Source organism: Suillus plorans, assembly GCF_016647745.1.
Source record: "Suillus plorans strain S12 chromosome Unknown HD556scaffold_127, whole genome shotgun sequence".
Lineage (NCBI taxonomy): Eukaryota > Fungi > Basidiomycota > Agaricomycetes > Boletales > Suillaceae > Suillus > Suillus plorans.
The window spans coordinates 74,790-98,849 of record NW_024537511.1 but is presented as its reverse complement, the minus strand read 5'-3'; the positions used below and the strand labels follow the sequence as shown (position 1 = coordinate 98,849).

The window sequence follows — 24,060 nt, the reverse complement described above, 5'->3', positions numbered from 1 at the left end:
TAGGACTAGCAGTAAGACCTAAACCGCTTACAATTGTTTCAGGGTCAGCAAGTCGGGTCCTTGAAATACGTTGATTTATTCCGATAGGCCCATCATTATGAGAACCGCAGGATGTGAGCCATTTATTCTTCAAATCAACGGAAATCAACTCCCCAGGTCTGGTGTCAATCAGCGTCATTGTCTGAGATGGAACGCATTGACGGGTCCATCGATATCGATACCATGTGCTCATTCCACGGACACTGAACTTTTCAGTGATTTCTGTCGACGATCTCAGGTGTAAGCTTGGGCGTTGGTCCGAATTTCAACCACAAGTAGTACGAATTCATGCTCAGTTAATTAGATATATTCATCGTCCTTACTACTTGAATCTATGTACCACGAACAAAAAGAGTTGCACAGCCACAGACCTTCGAAGTTCTGAGTGACTTAGTCTCATCGTGACCTCATAGAGGAAGGAAAATAATCGTTTCAGAATCCTTGGTTAATCTCAGAGAAGGAGCCCTCACTTTCTTTCAGGCCATGAAGGTCGAATTTTGCCACTGGTCCATAGTAATTATCACTAACTCATTCTAATAGATTGCAGTGGAGGGATGCAGCCATGCGCACTGAACGCGATCTACCAGCACCTACGTGACCTAGAGGCCAGGCACAACTATATTGTGGATTTACTTCTTATGTGCGGGGACTTTCAAGCTATTCGCAATCACAGAGACATGCAATGCATGGCTGTCCCGCAGAAGTATAGGCAGCTAGGTGATTTCCACAAGTACGTGCCAATACCTAGTTGACATAAACATGCATTGATACACTTTTCTCTAGATACTATACAGGAGAAAAGGACTGCTCCGGTGCTTACCATCGTAATAGGCGGGAATCACGAGGCATCGAATTACATGTCAGAACTGTATGCATCCGCTCCGCGCGCTACCTATAAGGATATACTTATTTAACTCTCACAGGTATCATGGCGGGTGGCTTGCACAAACATATACTTCCTCGGCATGCCGGATGCATCCAAGTGAATGGTATCCGTATTGCTGGTGCGTCTGGAATTTTCAAAAGTAATGATTTCAGTCTAGGTGATTCTCCAATCATGTTCTCGGATACTCCACATTAAACACATGCAGGTTTTTACGAAAGATTACCTTATGATCATGGCACCATGCGAAGCATATATCACATCAGGGAATTTAATGTTCGTCGTCTGTCCTTGGTGCGTGAATTTTAGTCTTTGTGAGTTCTTGATCTCACATTGGATACATCACAGTTATCCTCCCTGGATATCTTCCTTTCTCATGATTGGCCCCAATACATCGAGCGACATGGTGATACTCAGGGCCTCCTTTGCCGCAAACCATTTTTTAGACAGGATGTACAGACGGGCAACCTGGGTTCCCCTCCTTTAATGGGGCTCTTGCGGACGCTGAAACCAAAATGGTGGTTTTCAGCGCACTTGCATGTTCGCTTTCAGGCTACCGTACAGCATGAACAAACCGGTACTGGATCAAATTCTCTGCCCATGACTTCGCCACCACAAAACCCAGATGAAATAGCAATTGCAGATGATGATTTCGATGCAGTTGAATCTCAGAATCCTCCAATTGAATATTCTCGTTTGCAAACGACTTCTCACAATCCTGATCAAATAACCCTAGAAGAGGAAGTTACACAATTGCCTCCCATTGCTTGTCGGCCACAGCCATCTATGACAAACTTCCTCGCATTGGATAAATGCCTTCCAAACCGAGAATTTATGGAGGTATGTGGCTTTGTGTCGATAGGGCATGGTTCTGATAATTTCTAATATAGGTCATCGATGTGCCTACACATCGGATGAATCTACCATGCCTGGACAACGCTGTGTGCCGAAGTTAACCTTCGATCCGGAATGGCTGGCAATATCACGCGCTTTTCACCCATTCTTCTCCACGAGGCGGCGTCAAGCAGATTATCCCAATGAAGCAACAGCTCGTGCGATGGTTGCCGAAGAGATGGAATGGTCAAGTCCAATGTGCGCAATAACGAAGTAGACTCTTCCGGTGTCCCTCTACCTGGCATCCGAACCATTTTGGATTGCCAGACATTCGTGCAGAGCGCCCCTGGTCCTGGAAGTGAAGGAGCTCAAAAGAATCAACAACGTGAGAGTACTGATTCCTTGAGATATATTAACTGACATTGGTTATGCAGCACCTTGGTACACTAATCCTCAGACTACCGTTTTTTGCGATATGCTTGACATTCAAAACGTGATGATTTCTCTTCGGACAATCGGGCCTAAGAAGCTTTCCCGATGACAAGTGCATATCTCACGTTCAGATCACTCATGCTTTCTACGTGTTTTCCGAACTGCACGTTCATGTATATGTAGCTTGCTTGCGCTCGTTTGCCCCTCCCTTGTATCAGTACTGGGACTTGGTTTGCATTGAGATTGTGTGACTAAGCTTCCAAATATGGTGTAATTACAGTGACCGTCACGCTGTGACAGGAGGGGGGGGACGCCTCTGAGGTTTCTCCGGGTGTATGTGCTATATTCTAGTTTTGCACACCTCTTGTCAACAGGCGTCCATAATATACTTTCCCAAACACAATTGTAATTCATTATTCGACTTTCAATTGACATTTTCTTTCAATCCTTGATCTTCTGCGCGCTGGGCTGTGTTTCCCTGTAATTGACGAAAACCTGTTGGAATTTGTCAGGACTCGTCTAAATCTCGTTGAGAATAACACAAGGACGAGGAGTTCATTAGCCTTCCTAGTGACTGAATTGCAAGTGTGTTTGTGTTTACAACGACAATCCGCCAGATCCACTTATACCTTCGTCTAAAGTCCCTTGCTAGCGAGTCTAGGAGAAAGCATCCAGAAATACGCGAGGTACGGCGGAAAGTGCTCATCCCATGTACTGGCGTCTTACTATGTCCACGCAAAGGCAACAGAGAAGTCGCTTGCGATACTTAGGTCCTCTCTGGAGCAAGCGGCAGCATCTTTGGCATCTGGTACGTGATTCCATTCAAACGTGCCTCGCTTTCTTCATCGTTCACCCACAGACAGCGCACAGTCAGATGATCTTCTCCGTCCAGTGTTCAAGGGGTGTGCGACCAAAAACGCGAAAGTCGTCGCCATCTCGTTGGGATCGCTGCAGCGCTTGATAGCCCTCAAGGCTGTACCACAGTCTGTTGTTCCACTCATCGTAAGCACGATGAACGATGCCATGAGCCAAGACGTGGACATTCAACTTCGGATCCTGCAAACCTTAGTCTCTTTGATCACTAATTCTCTTTCGATACACGATGAGCTCCTGGAAGAGGTACATTCTGTCTATACTACCTGCTACCTATCTGATTACCTTCACTGGAGGGTCACCTACATCTAGTTCTCCGGTGCGTCAATCAATTTCTTTATCTTTTTTTTGTTCAGTTCTTGGTTCAGGCCCTTCTTGAACCGGAACAGGATTATTATCAGACTGAACTGATGGTTCGGTCGACGGGTTTGCTTGTTGGGAGACCTTGGCCAGCCCCATCCATCACTACCGCTGAGTCGTTTACATTTTTCGAGTGTTCTTTGTCATGTCTCCATGCTGCCTAACTTCGTAGAGCCATAACCATCCAATATAATCTTTGCGTGGTATCCACGATCCCGATAGCCCATCTGTCCCTCATCCATATTAATACCCGGCCTCAGGATTATTTTATCGGCGACATGAACATTTGCTGTTTAATCTCTCGTGCCCTACTGCCACCTCTTGGTATCTTTTTTAGTAATAATTACGGACTTTTATTGCCTATACCTTGCTACCCTGACCAAACTCTTTCCGCTGTGATACTAAGTTTTGGAACACGTCACTTGTGGGCTGTGTTACATGCACTTTGCTATGTTGTATTGTGTACTCCGTTGTTGTGTATCGCGCACCCTATGTTGTATCGCGCACTGAGTAGTGTGTCATGCAAATATTAAAGTTGGCTTTGGAGCGTGATACTTCAGCAACTCAAACAGAATAGTGTTCGAGATACAACCATCATTATATACATGTACACACGTAGCAGATCACGAATATGACCCTTACGATCAGCAGAAGACACATACATAGAATGCGCACGCACGAGCTGGGAGGCCAAAAAGTCAAATGCAATGAACTACTATACATGCAGGACATCATATGATAAGAATACTATATACATATCAACTTACGTGGAGGTTGCCACTACTGTTGCCACTACTGTTGCCGCATGTTAATACAGAGATATAATTATGAAATGTGTTGTTACTGCAATGTTGGCTTAGACGTCCCCTTCCTGCGATTGCAATGACCACAAGGTTTGTTCCGCCTCGAATTCCTTCCACTTCCAGTCGTCCAACTCCTCACCCAATGCTTTTAATAACGACAGAAATTGTTCGAATCTAGCTTGAGCAGCCACTCGGCCACCACGAACAATGTGATGCGTGCTCTTTGCTAACTTTAATAGTGACTTCCGGTCAGAACTGCAGAAGTCGACCATGGAGTACTGCAAGTAATATATAGTGAGCAGTTTCTCAGCAGCCAATAGAGTCCAGACTTACCATGTGATGGAAATATTCATTGTTTGCAACCTCTATGCCATACTGCCTCATTGGACTGCCCGCGCTCCCTGCACTGTGCCCACTGGTTGGACTACCTGTGCGTCTTAAAAGGGAGGCCCTCGGTAGACCCGTTGATGTCTGAGATTGGAGGGACATTTGAATTATACTGGGGGATCTTGAAGGTGAGCGCACATCAGGTGATACTATGATGGGGGATGAGAGAGCAGGCGTGGACATTTGGAGATGTGATCCCTCTGGACGAGCGCAAAATCCGGTAACTAGGACCGTGGTTGCATCCAAGGAGATTTCAGTACAAATTTGTAGCGGAGATTTTAAGATACATACGGCATGCACCAAGAGCTGAGTTGGCTCCGCTCCTTCAAGGAGCGATTTTGATTGGCTAACTGTGCTATAGATATCGGCCAATTAGAACTCTTCACTGCTCTTCACAAATGATTACCTGAAGGTGCGGAAAAGATCCGGCACGATATACTCAGTCTGGGTTTAGCTCAAGGGTTGCTGAAGGTGAGTAGGAAATGACGCCCGGTCTATTGACAGGCTTAAATACCTTCACTTTTGGGAGAAACGACACTGCTCATAATCATGTCACCATACTTCAAGTTTCAGGGCCGCTGCTATAGCCACGACTCTCACATGTCTGACCGTAATGACGCAGCTGAAGCGATCTTGCTCGGTGTCAGTGCCAGTAACTCTACTACGGACAACTTGAACGCGCCGGAGGACGTCTTTGCAGGAGTCGCTTTCAGTGACGACTACATTTGCACTCCTGGGGCGGAGAATTTGGCATATGGCCGAGCTGCTCCAGATGTAGACCGTGCCATGAAGCTTGTGGAGCAGTTCGAAGAGGAATACCAGCAACTGAAAAAAGTAAGTGCATATTCTGTCCGCCGTAGCACCAAACATACCTCGTTGCGGTTTTTCAGAACGTTGAGGATTGGAATGCTCGAGTTAAAGATACCACTAAGATTTTGCCCATTCTGAAGAAAAGGCAAATTGCATTGGACATCGTGAGTAATGTTGCGTATCCTTCTACAAATCATTTATTTTTGACAGACACCCTGCAAGTCTGGGCACAACAGGACCAACTCTCCTGAATGCGCTTCTGCTACAGGTTCTATTGCGCCAAAGAAGCGCAGACGGCTACAGACACCGTTTGAGTTCAGTCCACGCCCAACCCGGTCCAAGACCATCATTCAGGCAATATCTAGCATCGAGGGTGCTATTGAAAGACAGACGTTGGTGCTGTCTAGGATCTGTGAAGCTTTAGGCGACGGTCACTGAATTTTCGACTGGTGGTTACTATACCTGAGTTGATACATTTGTATTTGGTCTTTACTGTTGACAAGTGCTCCGATCACCTCCGGATGGAATTCTTAGAGTTGGACCAACTGAGTTGATGGAGGGTACCATTTCCAACTTCGACGTTGTCCCCACTGTCACAGACAAACCTGCTAGTGCATCGACCGGTCTATTTCCTATGGAGGTCCCATCATTTGTCTGAGACTGCTGGTATTGTCGACACCGGCACGACTCGTTCTCATCGCCTTCAGTAGGATAAGTCACTCATAAATGCAACGTCCAACACTGACTTGGAGCCTGAGAATGTTAGATGCGTCTCCCAGTACAGTACTCCTGCGAGAATACAACGGTCGTGACGGATTCGTGCTGCAATGTCGTGCAAGGCGGGCTCGTGCTACGGGCGCAGACTGGAACACATATACAGCCCCAGCAAACCACAAGACTACTGAGCTCACAGGCTGCGAGTCTAGATGCTGTTGACGTGAGTGCATTCCTTCTTAAAGACACGAACTCGATGTGCACTACCTTGTCGTTACGATGTCTCATACAAAACATATACAGGTCATTCCCCTCGTACCTCCAGATTGGCCACTTGGTTCCCTTTCTCCTTTCCTGACTCACTCATTCCGACGTACACTCCACGCTAAGCATGAGGGGGCATTATTTCCCTACTATCAGTGTCGTACGTACATGAAGAACTCGTCTTCCCGGTCCCTTTCTTACCAATCATCGATAAATGACAGCCCCCGGAAGCCGCTTGCTCCACTAGCAAACAACTCTTACAGTTTTTAGAGGTCACGCAGAGGGATATTGGTAGGCTTCCTTTGTATGTAATTGTCAGTCTCGCATGGTATTGACGGTGGCCTGATGTGGTCGATTCATGTGCGGCGAATCTAGATTATTCGTGCACAAAGGCAGAGATGCACGCCTCCCGATATGTGTATCTTATCAGCGTCGAGAAAGGTATTTTGTTCGTATCCACTTCGTCGCTTCTGCACAATGCCCCTTTTGTCATCTAGATTCTAGGTGCATCTGCCGAATTGCCTCCGACCCCACTTTGCAATCACACTTCTCTCTTCACATTACGAATATCTTACTGGTGAGTCACGTTCATTCTGGGCTAATTGCTGTGCTGCTTGACAACACAGCATACAGGCCTCACACGCAAGTGTCTTGCCTTCACATATTCATTCGGATATCACATGCTTCAGATTTTGGAAATATTCAGTCTGGTCATCACATAAAAAGGGATCGTGCTGTCAAGGGTTCCCCATCCTCTGCGCCCTCCACTTCTCTAACTTTCTCCATGGCTATAGAATCCTCCTCTGACCACGATGATGCTGCTGCTGTCGTTCGTGCTAAACGACGTATTGCGGCTCTGGAACAGGAGGTTGAGGTTCTCAGGGCCAGTAACAAGCGGGTCAAGCCGTACGTTTTTGGCCTCTTTTTGACTTGATACTCTCATTCCAAATGTGCACAGGCAAATCGACTCTAACGTACACAAAGGACGAGCCATCCGTCGGCTTGTGTCCTTGTTTGATGGACTCGAGGACCTCATAGCTGAAAACGACCGACGTGAAGAGTTGCTGGACTCATTGGATTTGCCAGATCAGCTTGTTTCTACTCAAGAGTGAGTGCTTCTCTCTGTTTGGCCCGTAACTCCCTTAACTTGGACCAGCGAGGACAGGACCATCAGATCGTTCAATGAACTACTTCGTTGCCTTCCCTGGCTCAAAAAAAAACTTTCGTCGGATGTTGATGAACTTGATTACATTTTGAGAGATGTAAGTTCTTACTTCGGGAATTATTTCTGTATCGCTGATCCTATGTTGTTAGCTGCGTAAGGGCGCGGACAGCGCCCGAGGGGATGATACCGCCAATCTCAAACATGTGATTGTCGCGTGGCTCACTGAACTTTTTCATCCCCTGGACCCGCCCCTTCACACGAATATCAAAGACGATCGCGGGTTCATCCATCACATCACTGGCAAGCTCTTGTGTCCCGTAGAGTATACTTGGTCTCTCAATTTGTAAGTGCCATCTGCACGTGGTAGTATTAATGTATTCACTGCCGCAATAGGACTAAGGAAAAAATCAGGGACAGGGACCCTGACTTTCTTGTCACAGCATACTCTTGGCCAGCAATGTTATACCTGGATTACACTTTTGACTCTGGCAACATCGAAAAGGGACTGTTTCGTTCGGCTCTGCTCCTCAAGGTAAGTCGTGCTATTTCAAATGGCCAACACTGCTTATTTGAAACAAAGGCCTTCAAACATATATTCACATCTCCATCTTCTGCCAAAGAAGTTGATGGTGATGGTGATGGTGCTGACGCTATTGTAGCCTCTCAACGCCGCCGGTCCTCTGAGAGCGACATGACTACTCGTAGTCACGTGGCAAATATTATCGGCATGAAGTCGGTTACCCCACGATCCATCGCCTACACCGCTTGCCAGGTTCGTGTGAGCGCCTTCACGTATTTTTTTTACCTTCAGGGCTAACTTTTACTTATAGCTTCGGTTCTCCCTCTCCAACGTCAATTCCTGGCGGAGTATTGACGGAGACTTCGACTACTACGTGTTCTACAACAACATTGTTGATTTTTTCGAAGTCGCACCTGGCATTGACGCACAAGCCCGCATCAAGGAGTTGCTAAAGTGGTGGAACAGGTAATATTCTCATTTTTTCACGCCCCAACTGGTCTCATTCCTGACAGGAAGGTTTTTGGAAAGACTCGGGCTATACCTCTTACACCAGCGCAGCTTGGGAGGTTCTCCGTGTCTAGGATGACTTCGCAGAGGGCTGTTCATGAGGGAGGTTCTCCTTAAGGCTGGACTGCGCAACTATATAAAATTCTTAGACTGTAGACAGATTGGTTCCAGAATATATATTCTTTATTTGTTCAAATCAGCCGATTCTCAATACTAAGCTACATGTTTCAATTTCATTGGTAGGATATAAACGAGGCAACGCGCACGACGCGCCCATAACGAGGCAACGCGCACGATGCACCAATGACGAGGCAACGCGCACAACGCGCCAATGACGAGGCAATGCGCACGACGCGCCCATAACGAGGCAACGCGCACGACGCGCCCATGACGAGGCAACACGCACGACGCGCCCATAACGAGGCAACGCGCACGACGTGCCAATGACGAGGCAACGCGCACGACGCGCCCATAACGAGGCAACGCGCACGACACGCCCATAACGAGGCAACGCGCCCATGACGGGTCAAACCTGGCAGTACCCTAACTGATAGGAACATATTCCATTTAGAAGCAGAAATGTAGAAATATAACAAAAATAATTCATCGAGTTGACGTAGTTTCATTCATGGACAGCTTTACCTAGAATGGTCATCGACTGCGGCTCAAACTGACTTTGTGTACCCTGAAAAAAGTTGTATGTTGTTCCCGATCCTCGACCATATTGCTGATGCTGGCGAGATGTCGACTGTAGATAGATTTATCATCCATAAATGCACATGTCTACTGTCCAGTGGAATTAGTCCCTCGCCGAGAGAGGTAAGACATGATGCTCTCGTAAAGACTGAGCTTTGCAACCAAGTGCTATTGCGTCTTCGATGGCAAAATTTATACTAACTGTGACCCCAGAATCAACTTGCTCATTCTGATGGCAAAGTACAATGCCTCAACAAAACTCGTGATACCTTACGTATTTTCCTAATCACTGCACAACTCTCACGTACAAAGTCATAAAGACTCAGTGATATATTCTCCGCATAAAGGGTGATGGATTACAGTTCACCCTAATTAATTGTAATACTTCCTATGTTAAGATAATACAGGAGAAATATTAGTGTCCAGCACCGCTGTACTCTGAATGTGTAGCTTTAGGAAAGGAGGGTTCCTGTACATTCCAGTGCATGGGCTGATAGTTCAACTTGTCTATATTACACTGATTACGGACATTACAAGCATTATCGGGGTATATATTCCATGATCCAATTTTTCACGGTACAATGATGCAATTCTTCCTTCTCAGAACTACTTTGTCCGTCACGCCGATTGTCCATAGTGCATCATCGAACATGTGTTTCCCTCAACTTCTCGCCATCAATACACCTCGCGTCGTTAAAGTGACCATTTGCCTGCCCTAATAGGAGCGATTGTGATCAATTGATCTATGCCAATTGGTGTATGTATGTATGCATGTTTGTATTTCATTAGTACTTTACTTTGATGGTCGTGCTTAGCAGGGGCTTCGGCAGACCTCATCTCGAGCTTGTCATGCTCATTCGCTACAGCCAGCGAGCGATGAGTCCGCAGGATTCATTCATTTTCCTTCTCCGTAGCCCGAATGGATAGAAATGCATCTCAGACTAATGAACTATATACATCAGCCAGGTGGGCTTCACACTTCGCAGTCAGTTTTTCATCATTTCAGTGCAAAACTTCGAAAACCGGTAGAATCAGCCGTCTGGGCACTTGCACAGATTATCGTCGTATTTCAATATCTGGCATCAAGTACCACGCACTTCATTCCTTTCATTCTCCTTGGCCCATCGGATGGAGGAAATCGCATCTGAGCACTGGTGAGTTATCGTTATCAGCCATCTGGCTTCACGATCCGCAGTATCTATATGTCGAGACAGTAGAACACCAACGCGCAGAATCAGTGGTCAAGGCACTTTTACTGACTCGTTGTATTTCAACAAAGGACCAGATTGGTTGCTAGACGTTCCGGACAATTTCCCCTTACCACTTGGTTCAAGCGCGGGTACTTTGTTCTAGTAGTGATACAACAAGAAATAGCTTTGCCTAGACCTTTCAAACGTACTATATGTCAAATAAATATCAAAACGGATCCTCGATCAAATTTCTTCTCCCTGCAGACCACTCGACAAGCATCTCCCTACACAGTACTGCTAGTCAATACATGTACATGCTCCTGGAAGACAAGCAAATTCATGCTAGTTTCTGCGTCGGAGTATGCCACGAGTTTGGCGTGGTATCCTCGAACGCTAAGGATGAGGCGTGGTCCCAGCACAAACAACTGAATGACCATACAAATTTGAAGAGTACCACCGAGTATCGAAACTCCAATAGAATCCGAATTCTAACAGAAATGATGAACACTGGTTGCACGAAGATATCAGCAACAGATCAGCGCACCGGAAGTTCTGGGAAAAGAAAAGCAAGCTGGACGCAAGAGACACCAACAAAGCTAACATGTGCGGAACTTGAGCAGAAAAATATGACCACGTTCACATTACAAGCTCACCTTGCAAAATAGAGAACATGAGATTGTATCAGCACCCTGAAACAGTCTCCGATGGTAGATCCTGTCGATGGGCCGAGTCGTCGCAGCTCACGGAAGTGTTTTACAGCAACCCAAACTGAAAGACACAGTGCGAGGACCTCCCAAACAGTGTTGAGCATCCAAACCATCGATCCGAGGAGCAGGTATTTGCCTTCCAATTCAGAACTGCACATATAAATGCCAGAGAGTATCAGCTCCTCTGGTGTTTATCCAATCAGCCGTGTTCTTCAAGTCAACAAGTAAAGCTTACCCCCTACAGTATCCTTCAGTATTATCGCCATGATCACTCCGCAGGCGATGTTTACAGCCAGGAAAATGATAATAAGGAACATAAGCATCGTTCTAGATCCCTGATACATGGCATGCAACCGAGCAATCATGATGACTTGCATCGTGCGTCAGTCAGGTCGATATCGCAGAAGTATCGCACCTGGTCAACTTACCACCCAACATGACAGTCAAGGCCACAATTGTGCCATTTAATACGTAGTACGCAATAATGCCTAAAATGCGTAATTAGTGAACGCCCTCGCACTAGTATCAAAGACTCAGACTTACACCTAGTATTGAGTCATTTTGTTGAGCCAAGTTCAATGGTTGAAATCTCACTCACCCCTACATATGAACGTATTGATTGGATGGGAATGAGATGGTTGCAGAATACTCACCGCATCTGTCAGCGATACCGATTGCATATGTCCTGTGTGTCGCAGGTCAGAAAATGGAACATAGCGCATATGAGACATACCCAGAACATTGACACTAGTTGTCATAGATGTAGTGCTGCCGCGGTCCGGTTCGGTCCGGTTCAGAGGCAGTTTGATGAGAACCGAGAACCGGACCAAGGTCCGGTTCTACCTTTATCGATGAACTTTGGACCGAACCTTTGTGAACGGTTCACAGCGGTCAGGTTCGGTTTTTTTTTGGTTCGAACGCGAACCGGACCCAATTTTTTCTACAGCTAGCAAAAAATACATATAATCGAAGTACTTTGACTGCGGCAGCACTACGAGCTCTGTATCCCTCCACAATACTAACAACAGCACCTGTCCTGGCGACAATACACTCCGCTGAGTCACGCGAAGAGAAATATATCAATGTCATTGCGCATGTACATACATGGGACGGAACGAGTTGTATCTAAGATGCTTGATGCATCAACAGCTAGTAGAATGGGGGACTCATGAGGGTTGGATGATATGTTGATGGTGCGGGAGTGGTGCCTGCCTCAATGGGGTTGCCAAGTCCGAGGAGTCCTGGAGAGGCTGTATCTATATAGGATGGTAAAAAAAAGTAAGTTGCCCAACCAGAGTCGAGTCTACATGCGCAACGTACTACCTAAAGCATAGTGAGACATCATTGAAATGAGGAGTCCTGGAGAATGTCCAATTGTAAGGCGGCTGTGTGAGTTCAAAGGAGAAAGTGAACAAACAATGTAGTTAGATAGAGTTGAGAATACCATGGAGTTTGTGAAGAGAATGGATGTGCATTGAAGAGCAAGGGTGCAAGACATTTCATCATAACGGACCGCTCTTCGTAGCAAAGACACAGGTGACGTGGCGGGCACTTGTTGTGGTGCCGCAGTTGATGGTCTCAATACCAAGTGACATCGGGAAGTAGGAGGGCATGAAAGATGGGGCGTGGCCTGAGAGAACAGGTGGGAGAGTTAACATGAGAGAATGGGCACAAGAGGACAGGTACGAGAGAGCAAGCATGAGAAAACGGGCGCAAGATAGCGAGCACAAGCGAAAGAGTTAGAGCGTGCATCAAATTAATTGAAGGTGAAGAGGTCACTCACCTGACACCTCAAACTCAGTGGTTTTGGTTGCCTTGGTCTTTGTCGGCACGTTGATTTTAGGGGTGGAGGCGGTGGTTTTGCGGGAGTGGGACGATGGGCTTGTGGGAGGAGTTGCACAATGAGACGTGTGGTCTGATTCATCAGTTTGAACAGTGCATATCATGACTAACCTTGTCAATGGGCCTCTGCATTTGATGGAAACAAGTAAATCTTGAAGCTTGAGAATCCCTGAGGCCGAAGTGGATCATCAAAGGAAGGGCACTTCAACAATGTGGCAAGCTTCTTTCGGTTCGCGGTTCGGAACGGTTTGGGACCGGTCCGAACCAAAGTCGAACCGTTCACCCAATGGCAGAACCGAGAACCGTACTGTGGTCCAGTTCTGGCTGACACCTGGACCGTGGACCGAACCACAGGAGAACCGGACCAAAAGTCCGGTTCGAACCATGGTTCAGGACTGGACCACGGCAGCACTACATAGATGAGCTATTAGCACAGTCCAAAGTTGTTGATCTCGATACATACACAAAATACGGTATTCCACTATAGCGTATCTAGAATATTTTGCAGTCAGCACAAGTTGCCCAACAAGCTAAAGTACAACATGAGGTACGAACAATCAAATAGAGTACGGTCATGAGAGACCAGCCAGCGTTGTCTCTGTCGCGAATTCATTTCATGCTCTCGTTTTCTTCTGATACGGGACTCTTGTCACTCACCCAGATGAGTTCAATCTATGACACCATTTTTAGCGAGTTGGCTGCTCGGAAAATAACATCGACGTACCTCTTGTCCGAGTGTTAAGACTGGAAATATCATAAGAATATCAGCGATTTTCGAACACTGCCCTGCTTACCCCAATCGTGTACCACCATGACGCCGGCGGCAACTGCAAAACCCCAAGTCAACCTTAGTAGATCTAGACATGTTGATGAGACGAACCTATCCAATAGCTGTGTAATAAATTGAAATTGATTGTCAGCCACCAACTGGGATCATTTGAGAAGAAGGTCATGTTCGAGGGATGGGTGTGAGCGAATGGGCAGTGTTCGTGCTAGATATCAAATCCTACTCCAGAGTCCACAGACATTACATACAGAGGGAATACACAGGTACACACATACATACAGCAAATGGTCTAGGACTGTATCTAATCCAAGAATCGACGTCATTGGCAAATGCAGAAATTTACCTGTTGGAGCGTTGGACAAGTAAAAGCCATTACTACCTTCGGTGTTTGCCGAGAATCGAAAAATGAACTCACTCTCATTTTCGGACTTTGTTTGTACGCCACAAAGATACTCCACCCACTTCATTTGCCACCCCTTCACAGATACATAAAACTATGTTCGCATTTTCCAATTCATTCAAAACCCTTCACCTTGTCTTCGTTCTAAATACGATCACTTTCGCTATCTAACCGACCCCGTCTCACCATATAACTCATCTCGCCAATCCTCTCAGCTCATCCTTGTCTGGCATCAGGTTCAAATTGACATGTGAGTATTACGCGTACTTCAGCCGGAACGCTGACATACCACAACTCAATTTCATTCCTAGATGTCTTCTCTACAGACTCCCGGTCTGATACTAATGCCTGCCCATAATGTGCGCCCGCACTAATCTGCGCACTCCAATATATGGAGTTTGCACCCCAAAAGAATTGGTACGGGTGTTGGAGACGGCTTATTTAGGGTATCCGGTTTTGACCACTAGTTGTAAGTTGTTTACCCTGTCCCACTACTATCAGCGACATTATGACATATGCTAGCCTGACCGTCGATATATCAGTGCTCGTGCGTCCGCTGCCCTCGAGCGTAGCACTATTACACTTTCAGATATTTTCTTGATTTTCTTTTTCAATCCCTTGTTCTCCATTCGCCCGCGTTCGATGACTCGTACAGACGGATGAGCAAGATTGTTGCGTGACCAGCTGTCTGAACTGACATGCTACTCAGGTCGACAGTGATGAATGACAATGGCGTCAACAGTTGAGTCCATGTCATGATCTGGTTCGACGCATGCTGACAGAGCTACTTTCTTTACGGGTATCAACAGATCACAAGGACCTGAATAGAAACCCGGCGCAAAATTCTAAAATCACCGACTTCCTTTTCTTCGCTGTTTGTGCTCAGACAGTCGATAATCAGGGAATTGATCATTCTCGAGCTATCAGCTGTCTGAGCTCAGGCACGCTAATTTTACTTTCCTGATTCACAGCACTTTTGCATTGTGTTCCATATGCCTGGCCCAGATGCATTATTCAGCGGACCGATGTGTTATTAGCTATCTGTGCTTGTACAACCATTCTCGCTTCTCACTTTTTTTTTTGCCCAGACAGCTAGGATACATCGTCAGTGCAATTTACTCTCTGCTCACTACACCTCGTCTCCTTGCCATGCGCATCTATGGCAGAGGTAAATACGCAAGCCTAAGTATCTCAAAATCATCATACTCTACATTGTTGAATCGTGCTGGACCACAGACAATTGTTAGCTTTGAGTTGGTTCAATCAGACAGTCTCCAGGTTATCAACTCCCTACTTTCCAGGCATTCTGGCTGATCTGACGCATTATCACCCATCTGTGGTGTTGGACTCGCTCAGGTCGCTTCTTCTTTTGCTTTGCTCGGGCACTGCATGACAGAGCCAGTGCAATTTGGTCAAAGTGCGTATATCAGAATATCGTGGTCGGCGCCTCATTGATGCTTCCCAGGTGCGCTTGATGCCTTTCGACTTGAAGCCCCGAATCTCTTCTCTACTCCCCACTCAGCACTTGTCATCTCCCTGCCATGCACATACTCACCCCGTAAATCTCTTCTTATACTCAATATGATCGAATCATGCGTCTGTCCCGTTCTGCTCCGCTCTTATGTGGAGCCTTAGCCACTCGACAGAAAGGGAAGTAGACCGAGAAAACTATTGGTCTCCCAGCACGCCTTCTGTCAATTCGCTCAATATAGATATATAATAAAACTTGGAATGTCAACAAAATCGGCGATTTGATTTCCAATAGATCTTTTCATGTCGTCGTCCCTCGTACAAATTTGCGTCGAATTCCAAAATTCGTATCATCATCCATACTTTATCTAGTCCGGCATCTATTCCAGGCTATTCTTCTTTCATCCATCGTGCTTCTATTCAATGCGGGGCTTTATCGAGATGCATCACGGTACCCTTCAACGCTCCTGCAAAATATCTTCGAATTTCCCCGTTTCCCCCATTCTATCAGACACTTCATTCAAGTACCCATCTGCTTACCCTAGCTATATCGGAGCCACTGTGATCTATGCTAATGGGTGTGTATGCATGTCCGTATCTCGTTCGGTGCTTTACTTTGATAGTCGTGCTTAGGGAGTGTCCCAACAGAATATCGCAGTCGATGCCTCATTAGTAGTTTGATAGGTACGCTCGAGGCCTTCTGACATTATCTGATTCTCCACTCCCCACCCAGAAAACTACATATCCTTGTCATGCTCATTCGCGAGAGATGTGTAGTCAAGCCATGAGTCTAAGTGACCCATCCATTTCATTCTCCGTAGCTCATCGGATGGAGGAAATCCCATCTGAGCACTGATGAGTTATCAGCCATCTGGCTTCACGATTCTCAGTATCTATATGTCCAGACAGGGGAACACCAACGCGCAGAATCAGCTGTCAAGGCACTTGTACTGATTCTCGTTGTATTTCAACAAAGGACCAGATTGGTTGCTAGACGTTCCGGATAATTTCACCTTATCACTTAGTTCAAGCGCAGGTACTTCATTCCAGTTGTGATACAACATTGCCTGGACCTTGTAAATATACTTCAAAACCCTATATGCTAAATAAATACCACGATGGACCCTCCACTGAATTTCTCCTCCCTGTAGACCAGTCGGCAATCATTTCCCTGCACAGTACTGCTAGTAGAGAGTAGATACATGTACACGCTCCTGGAAAACAAACGAATCCATGCTAGTTTCTGCGTCGGAGTATGCCACGAGTTTGGCGTGGTATTCTCGAACGCTCAGGATGAGGCGTGGTCCCAGCACAAACATCTGCACGACCAATAAAATTTGAAGAGCACCTCGGAGTATCGACACTCCAATAGAATTTGAATTCTACAAGAATGATGAGCAACGTTGACACGCAGATGTTGGCGACAGGTCGGCGCACCCAGATTCCTGGAGAGAAAACAGTGAGCTGGAGGCAAGAGACACCGGTAAAGCTAACATATGCGGAACTTGAGCAGAAAATATAACCACGTTCACATTACAAGCTCACCTTGCAAAGTAAAGAACGTGCGATTGTATCAGCACTCTGAAACAGTCCCCGACAGTCGATCCTGTCGATGGGCCGAGTCGTCGCAGCTCACGGAAGTGTTTTACAGCAACCCAGACCGAAAGGCACAGCGCTAGGACCTCCCAAACAGTGTTGAGCATCCAAATGATCGAAATAAGCTGGTTGTTCCCTTCAGATAAATCGCACACATATGTGCCAGAAAGGATGAGCTCCTCTGGTGTTTATCCAATGAGTCGTGTTATTCAGGTCAACAAGTAAAGCTTACCCAGTACATCATCGTTGAGTGCTATTGCTGCGATTACTGCGCAAGCGATGTTTACAGCCAGGAAGATAATAACAAGGAAGATAAGCATCGCTCTAGATCCCTGATACATGGCATGCAACCGAGCAATCATGATTACTTGCATCGTGCGTCAGTCTGGTCCATATCACAGAGGTATTGCACCTGGGTCACTTACCGCCTAACACGGCACACAAGGCCACATTTGTCCCACCTGATGCGTAGTACGTGACATTGCCTAAAACTCGCAATTAGTGAACATCCTCGCACCAGTATCAAAAACTGCGACTTACACCTATTGAGTCATTATTTTGAGCAAAGTTCGATGGTTGGAATTTCACTCACCCCTACATATGAGCGTATTGATTGGATGGGAATGAGATGGTCACAGAATACTTACTGCATCTGTCAGTGATACTGATGGCATATTTTCTGTGTCCCACTGGTCAGAAAAATGGAACACAGAGCATATGAGACATACCCAGAAGACGGACACTAATTGTCAGAGATGAGCTATTAACACAGTGCAAAGTTGTTGATCTCGACACATACACAGAATATGGTATTCCAATATAGCGTATCTAGAGTATTTTGGAGTCAGCACAAGTTGCCCACCACGCTAAAGCACAACATGAGGTACTAACAATCAAATACAGCACGGTCATGAGAGACCATCGTTGTCTCTGCCGCGAATTCATTGCATGCTCTTGTTTTCTTCACATACGAGACTCTTGTCACTTACCCAGATGAGTTCAATCTATTACACCATTCTTAGCGAGTTGGTTGTTCGGGCAATAACATCGACGTACCTCTTGTCCGAGTGTTAAGACTGGAAATATAATGAGAACATCAGCGATTTTCGAACACTGTCCTGCTCACCCCAATCGTATAACACCACAACGACCACGGCAACTGTGAAACCGCACGTCAACGTTAGATTTAGACATATTGATGCGACAAACCTTCCCAATAGCTCAAAAAAATGTTCAAACTGATATGTGGCCAGTAACTCGGATCATTTGAGACGAAGGTCATGTTCGAGGGATGGGTGAGCGAGTGGGGAATGTTAGTGGTGTATGACGATAGCTTCGTGCTAGATATACCACCGTTCGGCCCATGTATCTCCAAAATCAGCATAACGGAGATAGATAATCGATCCTACCTCAAGATTCTTGGTCAGGTGAAACGGAGCGAAATCACACAAAAAGCCGGCAATAAACCTGCACCACGCCAGGAAGCTAATTTCTGAATGTACAGGCTCATCTCTATGGCATCGTGTTTCAGTGAGCATGTAACAGACTAAGATTGAAACTCATCGTTTGCTGGAGTCAGACGAACATGGTAATAGTAGTACAAGCACATGGTAGAAGCTGACCAAGATCACAAATCATGACACAAGTAGGGAACACCGATAACCGAGAATAGCCGGAGCGGATCAGCGTAGTAGCACGGAAGAGAATCAAGACCGAAACACAGACTTTCGGATCGCACACATTCCGGTTTTGACTAGTTTACCCTGTCCCACTACCATCGGCGACATATGCTAGCCCGAGGAATTGAATGCGCTATTGGGTTCCAGGCAAGGGTTCGAGAAGCTCAGCCAAGACGCATGATGCCACCATCACTCAGGCATCTCACATAAATTTCTTCTCCATTGCAGGCTCTGCCTTGTGGTCGGGTTATTTATGTAAGTATATCTGTCTTTCACCGTCTTGTCTGTCTGTCTTCCTTCTGTGATTCAATGGTAAAATTCATCTGGATCATATTGCTCGAGCAATACGAAAATTCGTTCAAAAACAATTGTACTGATTGGCTGTGTCACCGCCAACTGGATATTGCACCATCAATCATGATACCAAAGCGAAAGCAGAAAATGACCCACTGACGTGACATCCCGCTCGGGCTACCGACTATTTCCACTCTGTCAGTCCTGGCATGCATGTATGCTAAGGCGAGTAGGTGAGTGATTGGATCCTGGTTGCACGGCGACCTGCTCATACTCACCCCAACCTGTTCACAAATCAAGGAGTCGCAGCAATCTGATGATAGTTTGCAATAGCCAGACTCTGTCGTACATGCACCAACAAACATAGATGTTGTCAAAGAGACAACAACAGCAAGGAGGGAGAGACGCATTTATGTGTGAGATGATATGGAGTCTTCTGAGAGAGATCTCGAATGATGCTTCTGAGGATAGGGAAACACTGTAGGACGACAACCAGCTTTTATATCCTGCACACTGTGACACACTTATGCATCAGCGGGTCAGATCGTGCTACAGAGTGCTACGAAGCACTCTGTAATCATGGGGGACGATTCTCGATTTGGCAGACTTGTGCGCATACATTGAACCGTTTCTCGGCGAATCTGCTCCACTCTTTGCAATTCGGATATTCAAAATTCTCTGTTTGCTGCTGAACTATTTTATTCTGTGACCTGGCATCTACTACAGACGCAACGCATGTAGCCTTCGTAACACCAGACAGCTCACTAATAACCAAACACTCGGTTCATCAGGAAAAAAACCTTTGACTACAGCGTGCTATATAGTCATTATAGTACCTGTAGCCAGATTTGTCAAGTGTCTACTATGTGGAGCTATATAGCCACGCAGCGAACTATATAGTGCTACGGCCACTCCTGTAGCTCGTTGTAGCAACCAACTACAGGTGCTACAGAATGCTATATGTGCTACAAATTACTACAGGGTGCTATAGGAATAGTGTTAGTATTTGCTCGTTCGAGCTACAGGTAGCTACAGGTAGCTACACACTGCTACTGTAGCTCCCACAATATAGATCAGGCCACTGACTGGAAATCAACAAAATCGAATCAATTAAGGTGCTATAGTAGCGCGTGAGCATGTATACAATCCTCGAGATACAGCCGCCTCAATCACCACCCCCTTCAGAATTCTTGTGCTTCTCGAGCCTCGTCTTCGTGCTCTCGAATAGCTTCATCAAAAACGTCATCTGTGAAGCTATCGATAGTCACTGCCGCCATGAATGGATCCACACCAGCGTGCATCCTTTTTATGAATGTCAGTTTGGATGATGAATGACATAAGTAATAAAAAAATACCGAGCGACGTCAAGAAGATTGACACCAATTTTACCGAGCAGTTTGTAAGCAGCAGTCCGCTCGTCGAACCGCCGCAGGGAGTTGAGATGGAGAAGGTAGACCGGGGAGTAAGCAAGCGATGAAAATTTGATGTCCTCCTTTACTCCAGTCATCCACTCGTCGATGCAGCATTCAATCTGTCAGACCTCAGTTGCAGTACGAACATCAGAATCACTGAATACACTCACTGCTGTGAGTAGTGGTGCCGAAGTTCGGTTCGGTCGGGTTCATTGCCCTATATCTGCGAACCCCGAACTCGACCATTGGTCAGGTTCAGGCCAGATGGCTGAACCTAGGACTGGACCCCTTCGAACGCGTTCGCAAGAGTTCGGTTCGGGTTCAGGACGCGTTCGAACCCTCGAACCATTGCTTCAATTTGCAAAAAAAAACAATGTGTACAGTGTCAATAGCTACTAGGACCCTTCCTTCACAATGCGGTTATCATATGGAGCGACAAACTCAGCCTGGGCTGTCGCAGAGATATGCCCTTGACGGTATGCACTCTTGAGCAATTGAAGAGCCTCGAATGTTGTTGGTTGCAAGCTGCCGCGACGTGCGGTCCCAGTAATGCCGCCGCTTGAAAACGCTCGCTCGGACGCAACAGCCGAGCCCTGAATGGCCAGGTAGTCCTTCGCGATGCGGGAGACAGTCGGGTTTCACGATCCTGGTCACCGAGCATTTTCGTCTGTTGGTATGCTTCCTCTTTCTCATCGTCTTCCTCATCATCTGTAAAATCCTCGAGCGGAGGACATTCTTCTTCAGTGTCATCGTGATCGTGGTTCTCTTTGTTGCTAGCGCTTCGTTTGGGTGCAGGGGCACCTTGAGGAGGTCCTGCAGCTGACCGTTTGGCCGGGACACTGCTAGCTAGGGAATGACATGGGTATACCCATGGGTATCTGTGGTGATACCCCCACCCACACCCACCAAAAACCCACACCCACCTGGTGGGTGTGGGTATATTCATGGGTACCAGGGATGGCTACCCATACCCACACCCATAGAGGGTATACCCATGGGTATGACATGAATGATTGGTACTACACACTTAGATATCTTAATGAATGTTGTAGTAGTACTGGAGACAAATATACTGCTAGTCTCACCTTGTTAATTGGCAGTCATTTGAGAGAGATATAAGCTAAATAAAAACCCAACATCAGTAAGTTTTTTACATACATACCCACCGTGTGGGTGTGGGTAGGGGTGTGGGTATCCTAAGTGCCTACCCCCACCCATACCCCTGGGTACCCACACCCACAACCCACGGTGGGTGCTAGATACCCATGACATTGCCTACTGCTAGCAGTCTCCCGGATCTTCTCCGTAGGTTTGGTGGCTCGACCCGAACGGCGTATGAAAGAGTTAAGAGTGCCGTTGTGCGCAGGGGGGGGAGGAAGAGGGGGAGGGGGTATTGGGGAGTCATCATCAGCGTCGTTGTACCAAACTATCTCAGTGGCATCTTTCAGTGAGCCGTCAGCGCGACGTGCGGACGACATGGTTGCCGAACTTGTGCAACACATTAGTGTATTTTAACTAAATTCAAAACCGTTGCGCACCTTAAAACGCCGAGACGTGAACATTCCGCATCATAAAACACCGAAGTTCGAACCAGTGGCAAGATTGCCAACTCAGAGGTGCCAAAGCATGGCAGAAAATAATTATGGTGAATCGCAAGCACGGACAGTACATTCTGCGATAAATGACATGAGAAGTTAGCAACTAGTAGCAACCAATTGTGATGGACAACAAACTAGTTGTAAACTTACCAGCGCGTTAGTGAGTCGCATTGCTGAAGACGCCGAGAAGAGAGAAGAACACGGGAGAAGGCAGAAGACAGTAAAGATGGGCAAGCACGATACTTGAATAGAATGCCTCACCCAAAACGTGAGGCTTCGCCGAAGTAGCACAGCGTTAGGTTCAAACCGGTCTAGACGCGTCTGGACCGGTTCACGTGGACTAGGATAATGCCGAACCTAGAACCTATCAGGGGGTTCGGTCCAGGAGAAATAACGGACCCGTGACTGAACCATCGGTCCAGTCCACAAAGGTTCGGGTTCGAACCTTGGTTCGGGACTGGACTGTGGCAGCACTAGCTGTGAGTATAAGCGCAATGGTTTGAACGGGTAAAGGATCGAAGTATTTAGCATATACTATACCCTCGTCGCTTCGGTTTGCGAACCACATATCATTCATCGCCTCCTGGATTAATCCGGTCTTGTATATGCCACATTTCATTTCCCAGTCCTTTTACTCCACCAGTCAGACGTTGACTAATGATGGTAAAATTGAATTTAAACACGCACCTTAAAAACAAAACGTGATCCTTCCTTGAGAGACTCAGCCAGGTCACGGTTTTGCTTGATGGCGGGTATAGATCTGCTTGCACGGAAGCCAAAGAACGAGGCCGTCAGTGGGCGCATCTTTGTTTTAAGCTCCCCGCGCACTTGTGATGTGCGCCTCGTCATCTATATGCAACATAAAATCAAGTAGGGCAAGGACGCGGACACGAGACGTACCATTTTGACAAGAGAAGGGGTCAGTTGGATGGTAAGCTCTGCCATGTTAGATGCCTCACGCCAGGCATCCTTTGCTAGCTTGGTCTCAATGATCAGTGTCTCTGGAAAAGGTGCGCGAGTCACGACTAGACAGCGGTAGATAGACGTGGCAGTGGTGAGCAAATCCTTGGTGACGTTGTCGAAATCGCTGGCCTTTAACCGTTGGCGTGTTCCGTCTGGACCTTTATTGAACTTCATGTCAGTATTGAGGACCTCCGAGTCCTCCAGTTTGTGCTTGGTGCCGACAACCAGTGGTGAAGAAGCTTCGGCCACTTCGTCATGATCATCGGGAGTGTTGTCCGCGCCACAATCAGACTCGTTCTCAGTGTCGTCCTGGTCCATGCTATCGACAAAGTTGTTCGAATCGTTGCTGTTGCTGCTGCCCTCACTGTCACTGTCGTTGTGCAAAGACACAACAGTTGTGGACGCTGAAAAAGTGTGTTAGTTCAAGATACACACAGGACAAGACATAGTACCTTTCTGTGGCTTTGTATGGATCTTACTCGTGGGTTTTTGGGCCAAGACAGTTGGAGGGGTCTTGCTCATACTGTATGTGAGCGCCTGTTGATTAGGTAGTCTTGTAGGTACACTGCGGTCCGAAAACTATTATGTAGTTGTGAGTAACATGGAGCGCCTGGACAAATAAGACACTGACCATGTTGTCTTCGTCCCTGTCAGCATCGCTGAGAAGCCCAGCAGGCTCGCTGTCGAATACCTCGGGATGTGTCCGGTATGTAGTGCGCAGTGCCTTTAAGTCGCGCTTCTTCATCTTTGTTTCTAAGGCTTTTTGGCGTTCTTCTCCTCGATGAGCTTTTAAAACTGTTGAGCAGAAACATGTAAGTGAGCGCAAGCATTCATG

At 46.7% G+C, this 24,060-nt stretch overlaps 6 protein-coding genes across 6 annotated transcripts; 3 read left to right on the top strand and 3 right to left on the bottom strand.

Annotated features, from left to right (window-relative positions):
- Positions 1 to 257: 257 nt before the first annotated feature.
- On the top strand, positions 258 to 2,297 carry HD556DRAFT_1425804 (lariat debranching enzyme, C-terminal domain-containing protein; the record flags this gene model as incomplete). Its single annotated transcript, XM_041304613.1, has 9 exons — positions 258 to 279; positions 580 to 769; positions 842 to 907; positions 1,066 to 1,082; positions 1,131 to 1,216; positions 1,271 to 1,766; positions 1,813 to 1,982; positions 2,009 to 2,141; positions 2,191 to 2,297. Coding segments are annotated over 9 exons (1,287 nt in total), but the record flags the coding sequence as incomplete, so codon positions are not given.
- A 2,914-nt stretch (positions 2,298 to 5,211) lies between these two features.
- On the top strand, positions 5,212 to 6,079 carry HD556DRAFT_1451357 (uncharacterized protein; the record flags this gene model as incomplete). Its single annotated transcript, XM_041307943.1, has 4 exons — positions 5,212 to 5,445; positions 5,502 to 5,585; positions 5,632 to 5,851; positions 5,925 to 6,079. The coding sequence occupies 4 exons, from the start codon at positions 5,212 to 5,214 to the stop codon at positions 6,077 to 6,079; spliced, it is 693 nt and encodes a 230-aa protein (XP_041152336.1).
- Positions 6,080 to 7,183: 1,104 nt separating this feature from the next.
- On the top strand, positions 7,184 to 8,708 carry HD556DRAFT_1250727 (uncharacterized protein; the record flags this gene model as incomplete). The annotated part of the gene is made up of 8 exons (XM_041298961.1): positions 7,184 to 7,305; positions 7,358 to 7,507; positions 7,556 to 7,661; positions 7,714 to 7,907; positions 7,958 to 8,096; positions 8,145 to 8,273; positions 8,395 to 8,549; positions 8,597 to 8,708. 8 exons carry the CDS (start codon positions 7,184 to 7,186, stop codon positions 8,706 to 8,708), a joined length of 1,107 nt encoding a protein of 368 aa, XP_041152335.1.
- A 2,053-nt stretch (positions 8,709 to 10,761) lies between these two features.
- Positions 10,762 to 13,979, bottom strand: HD556DRAFT_1531850 (uncharacterized protein; the record flags this gene model as incomplete). The annotated part of the gene is made up of 10 exons (XM_041309511.1): positions 10,762 to 10,965; positions 11,022 to 11,073; positions 11,131 to 11,368; positions 11,420 to 11,554; positions 11,613 to 11,672; positions 13,582 to 13,624; positions 13,684 to 13,698; positions 13,751 to 13,770; positions 13,821 to 13,853; positions 13,907 to 13,979. The coding sequence occupies 10 exons, from the start codon at positions 13,977 to 13,979 to the stop codon at positions 10,762 to 10,764; spliced, it is 873 nt and encodes a 290-aa protein (XP_041152334.1).
- Positions 13,980 to 16,803: 2,824 nt separating this feature from the next.
- Positions 16,804 to 18,891, bottom strand: HD556DRAFT_179383 (uncharacterized protein). Its single transcript, XM_041309815.1, has 14 exons — positions 18,689 to 18,891; positions 18,489 to 18,619; positions 18,406 to 18,438; positions 18,336 to 18,355; positions 18,269 to 18,283; positions 18,171 to 18,209; positions 18,079 to 18,107; positions 18,008 to 18,021; positions 17,923 to 17,958; positions 17,705 to 17,764; positions 17,512 to 17,646; positions 17,229 to 17,460; positions 17,121 to 17,172; positions 16,804 to 17,065 (listed from the first exon to the last, which is right to left on the bottom strand). Exons 2-14 carry the CDS (start codon positions 18,559 to 18,561, stop codon positions 16,868 to 16,870), a joined length of 936 nt encoding a protein of 311 aa, XP_041152333.1. The 5' UTR covers positions 18,562 to 18,619; positions 18,689 to 18,891; the 3' UTR covers positions 16,804 to 16,867.
- A 3,837-nt stretch (positions 18,892 to 22,728) lies between these two features.
- Positions 22,729 to 23,204, bottom strand: HD556DRAFT_1203661 (uncharacterized protein; the record flags this gene model as incomplete). The annotated part of the gene is made up of 3 exons (XM_041296423.1): positions 22,729 to 22,890; positions 22,950 to 23,111; positions 23,163 to 23,204. Coding segments are annotated over 3 exons (366 nt in total), but the record flags the coding sequence as incomplete, so codon positions are not given.
- Positions 23,205 to 24,060: the final 856 nt, after the last annotated feature.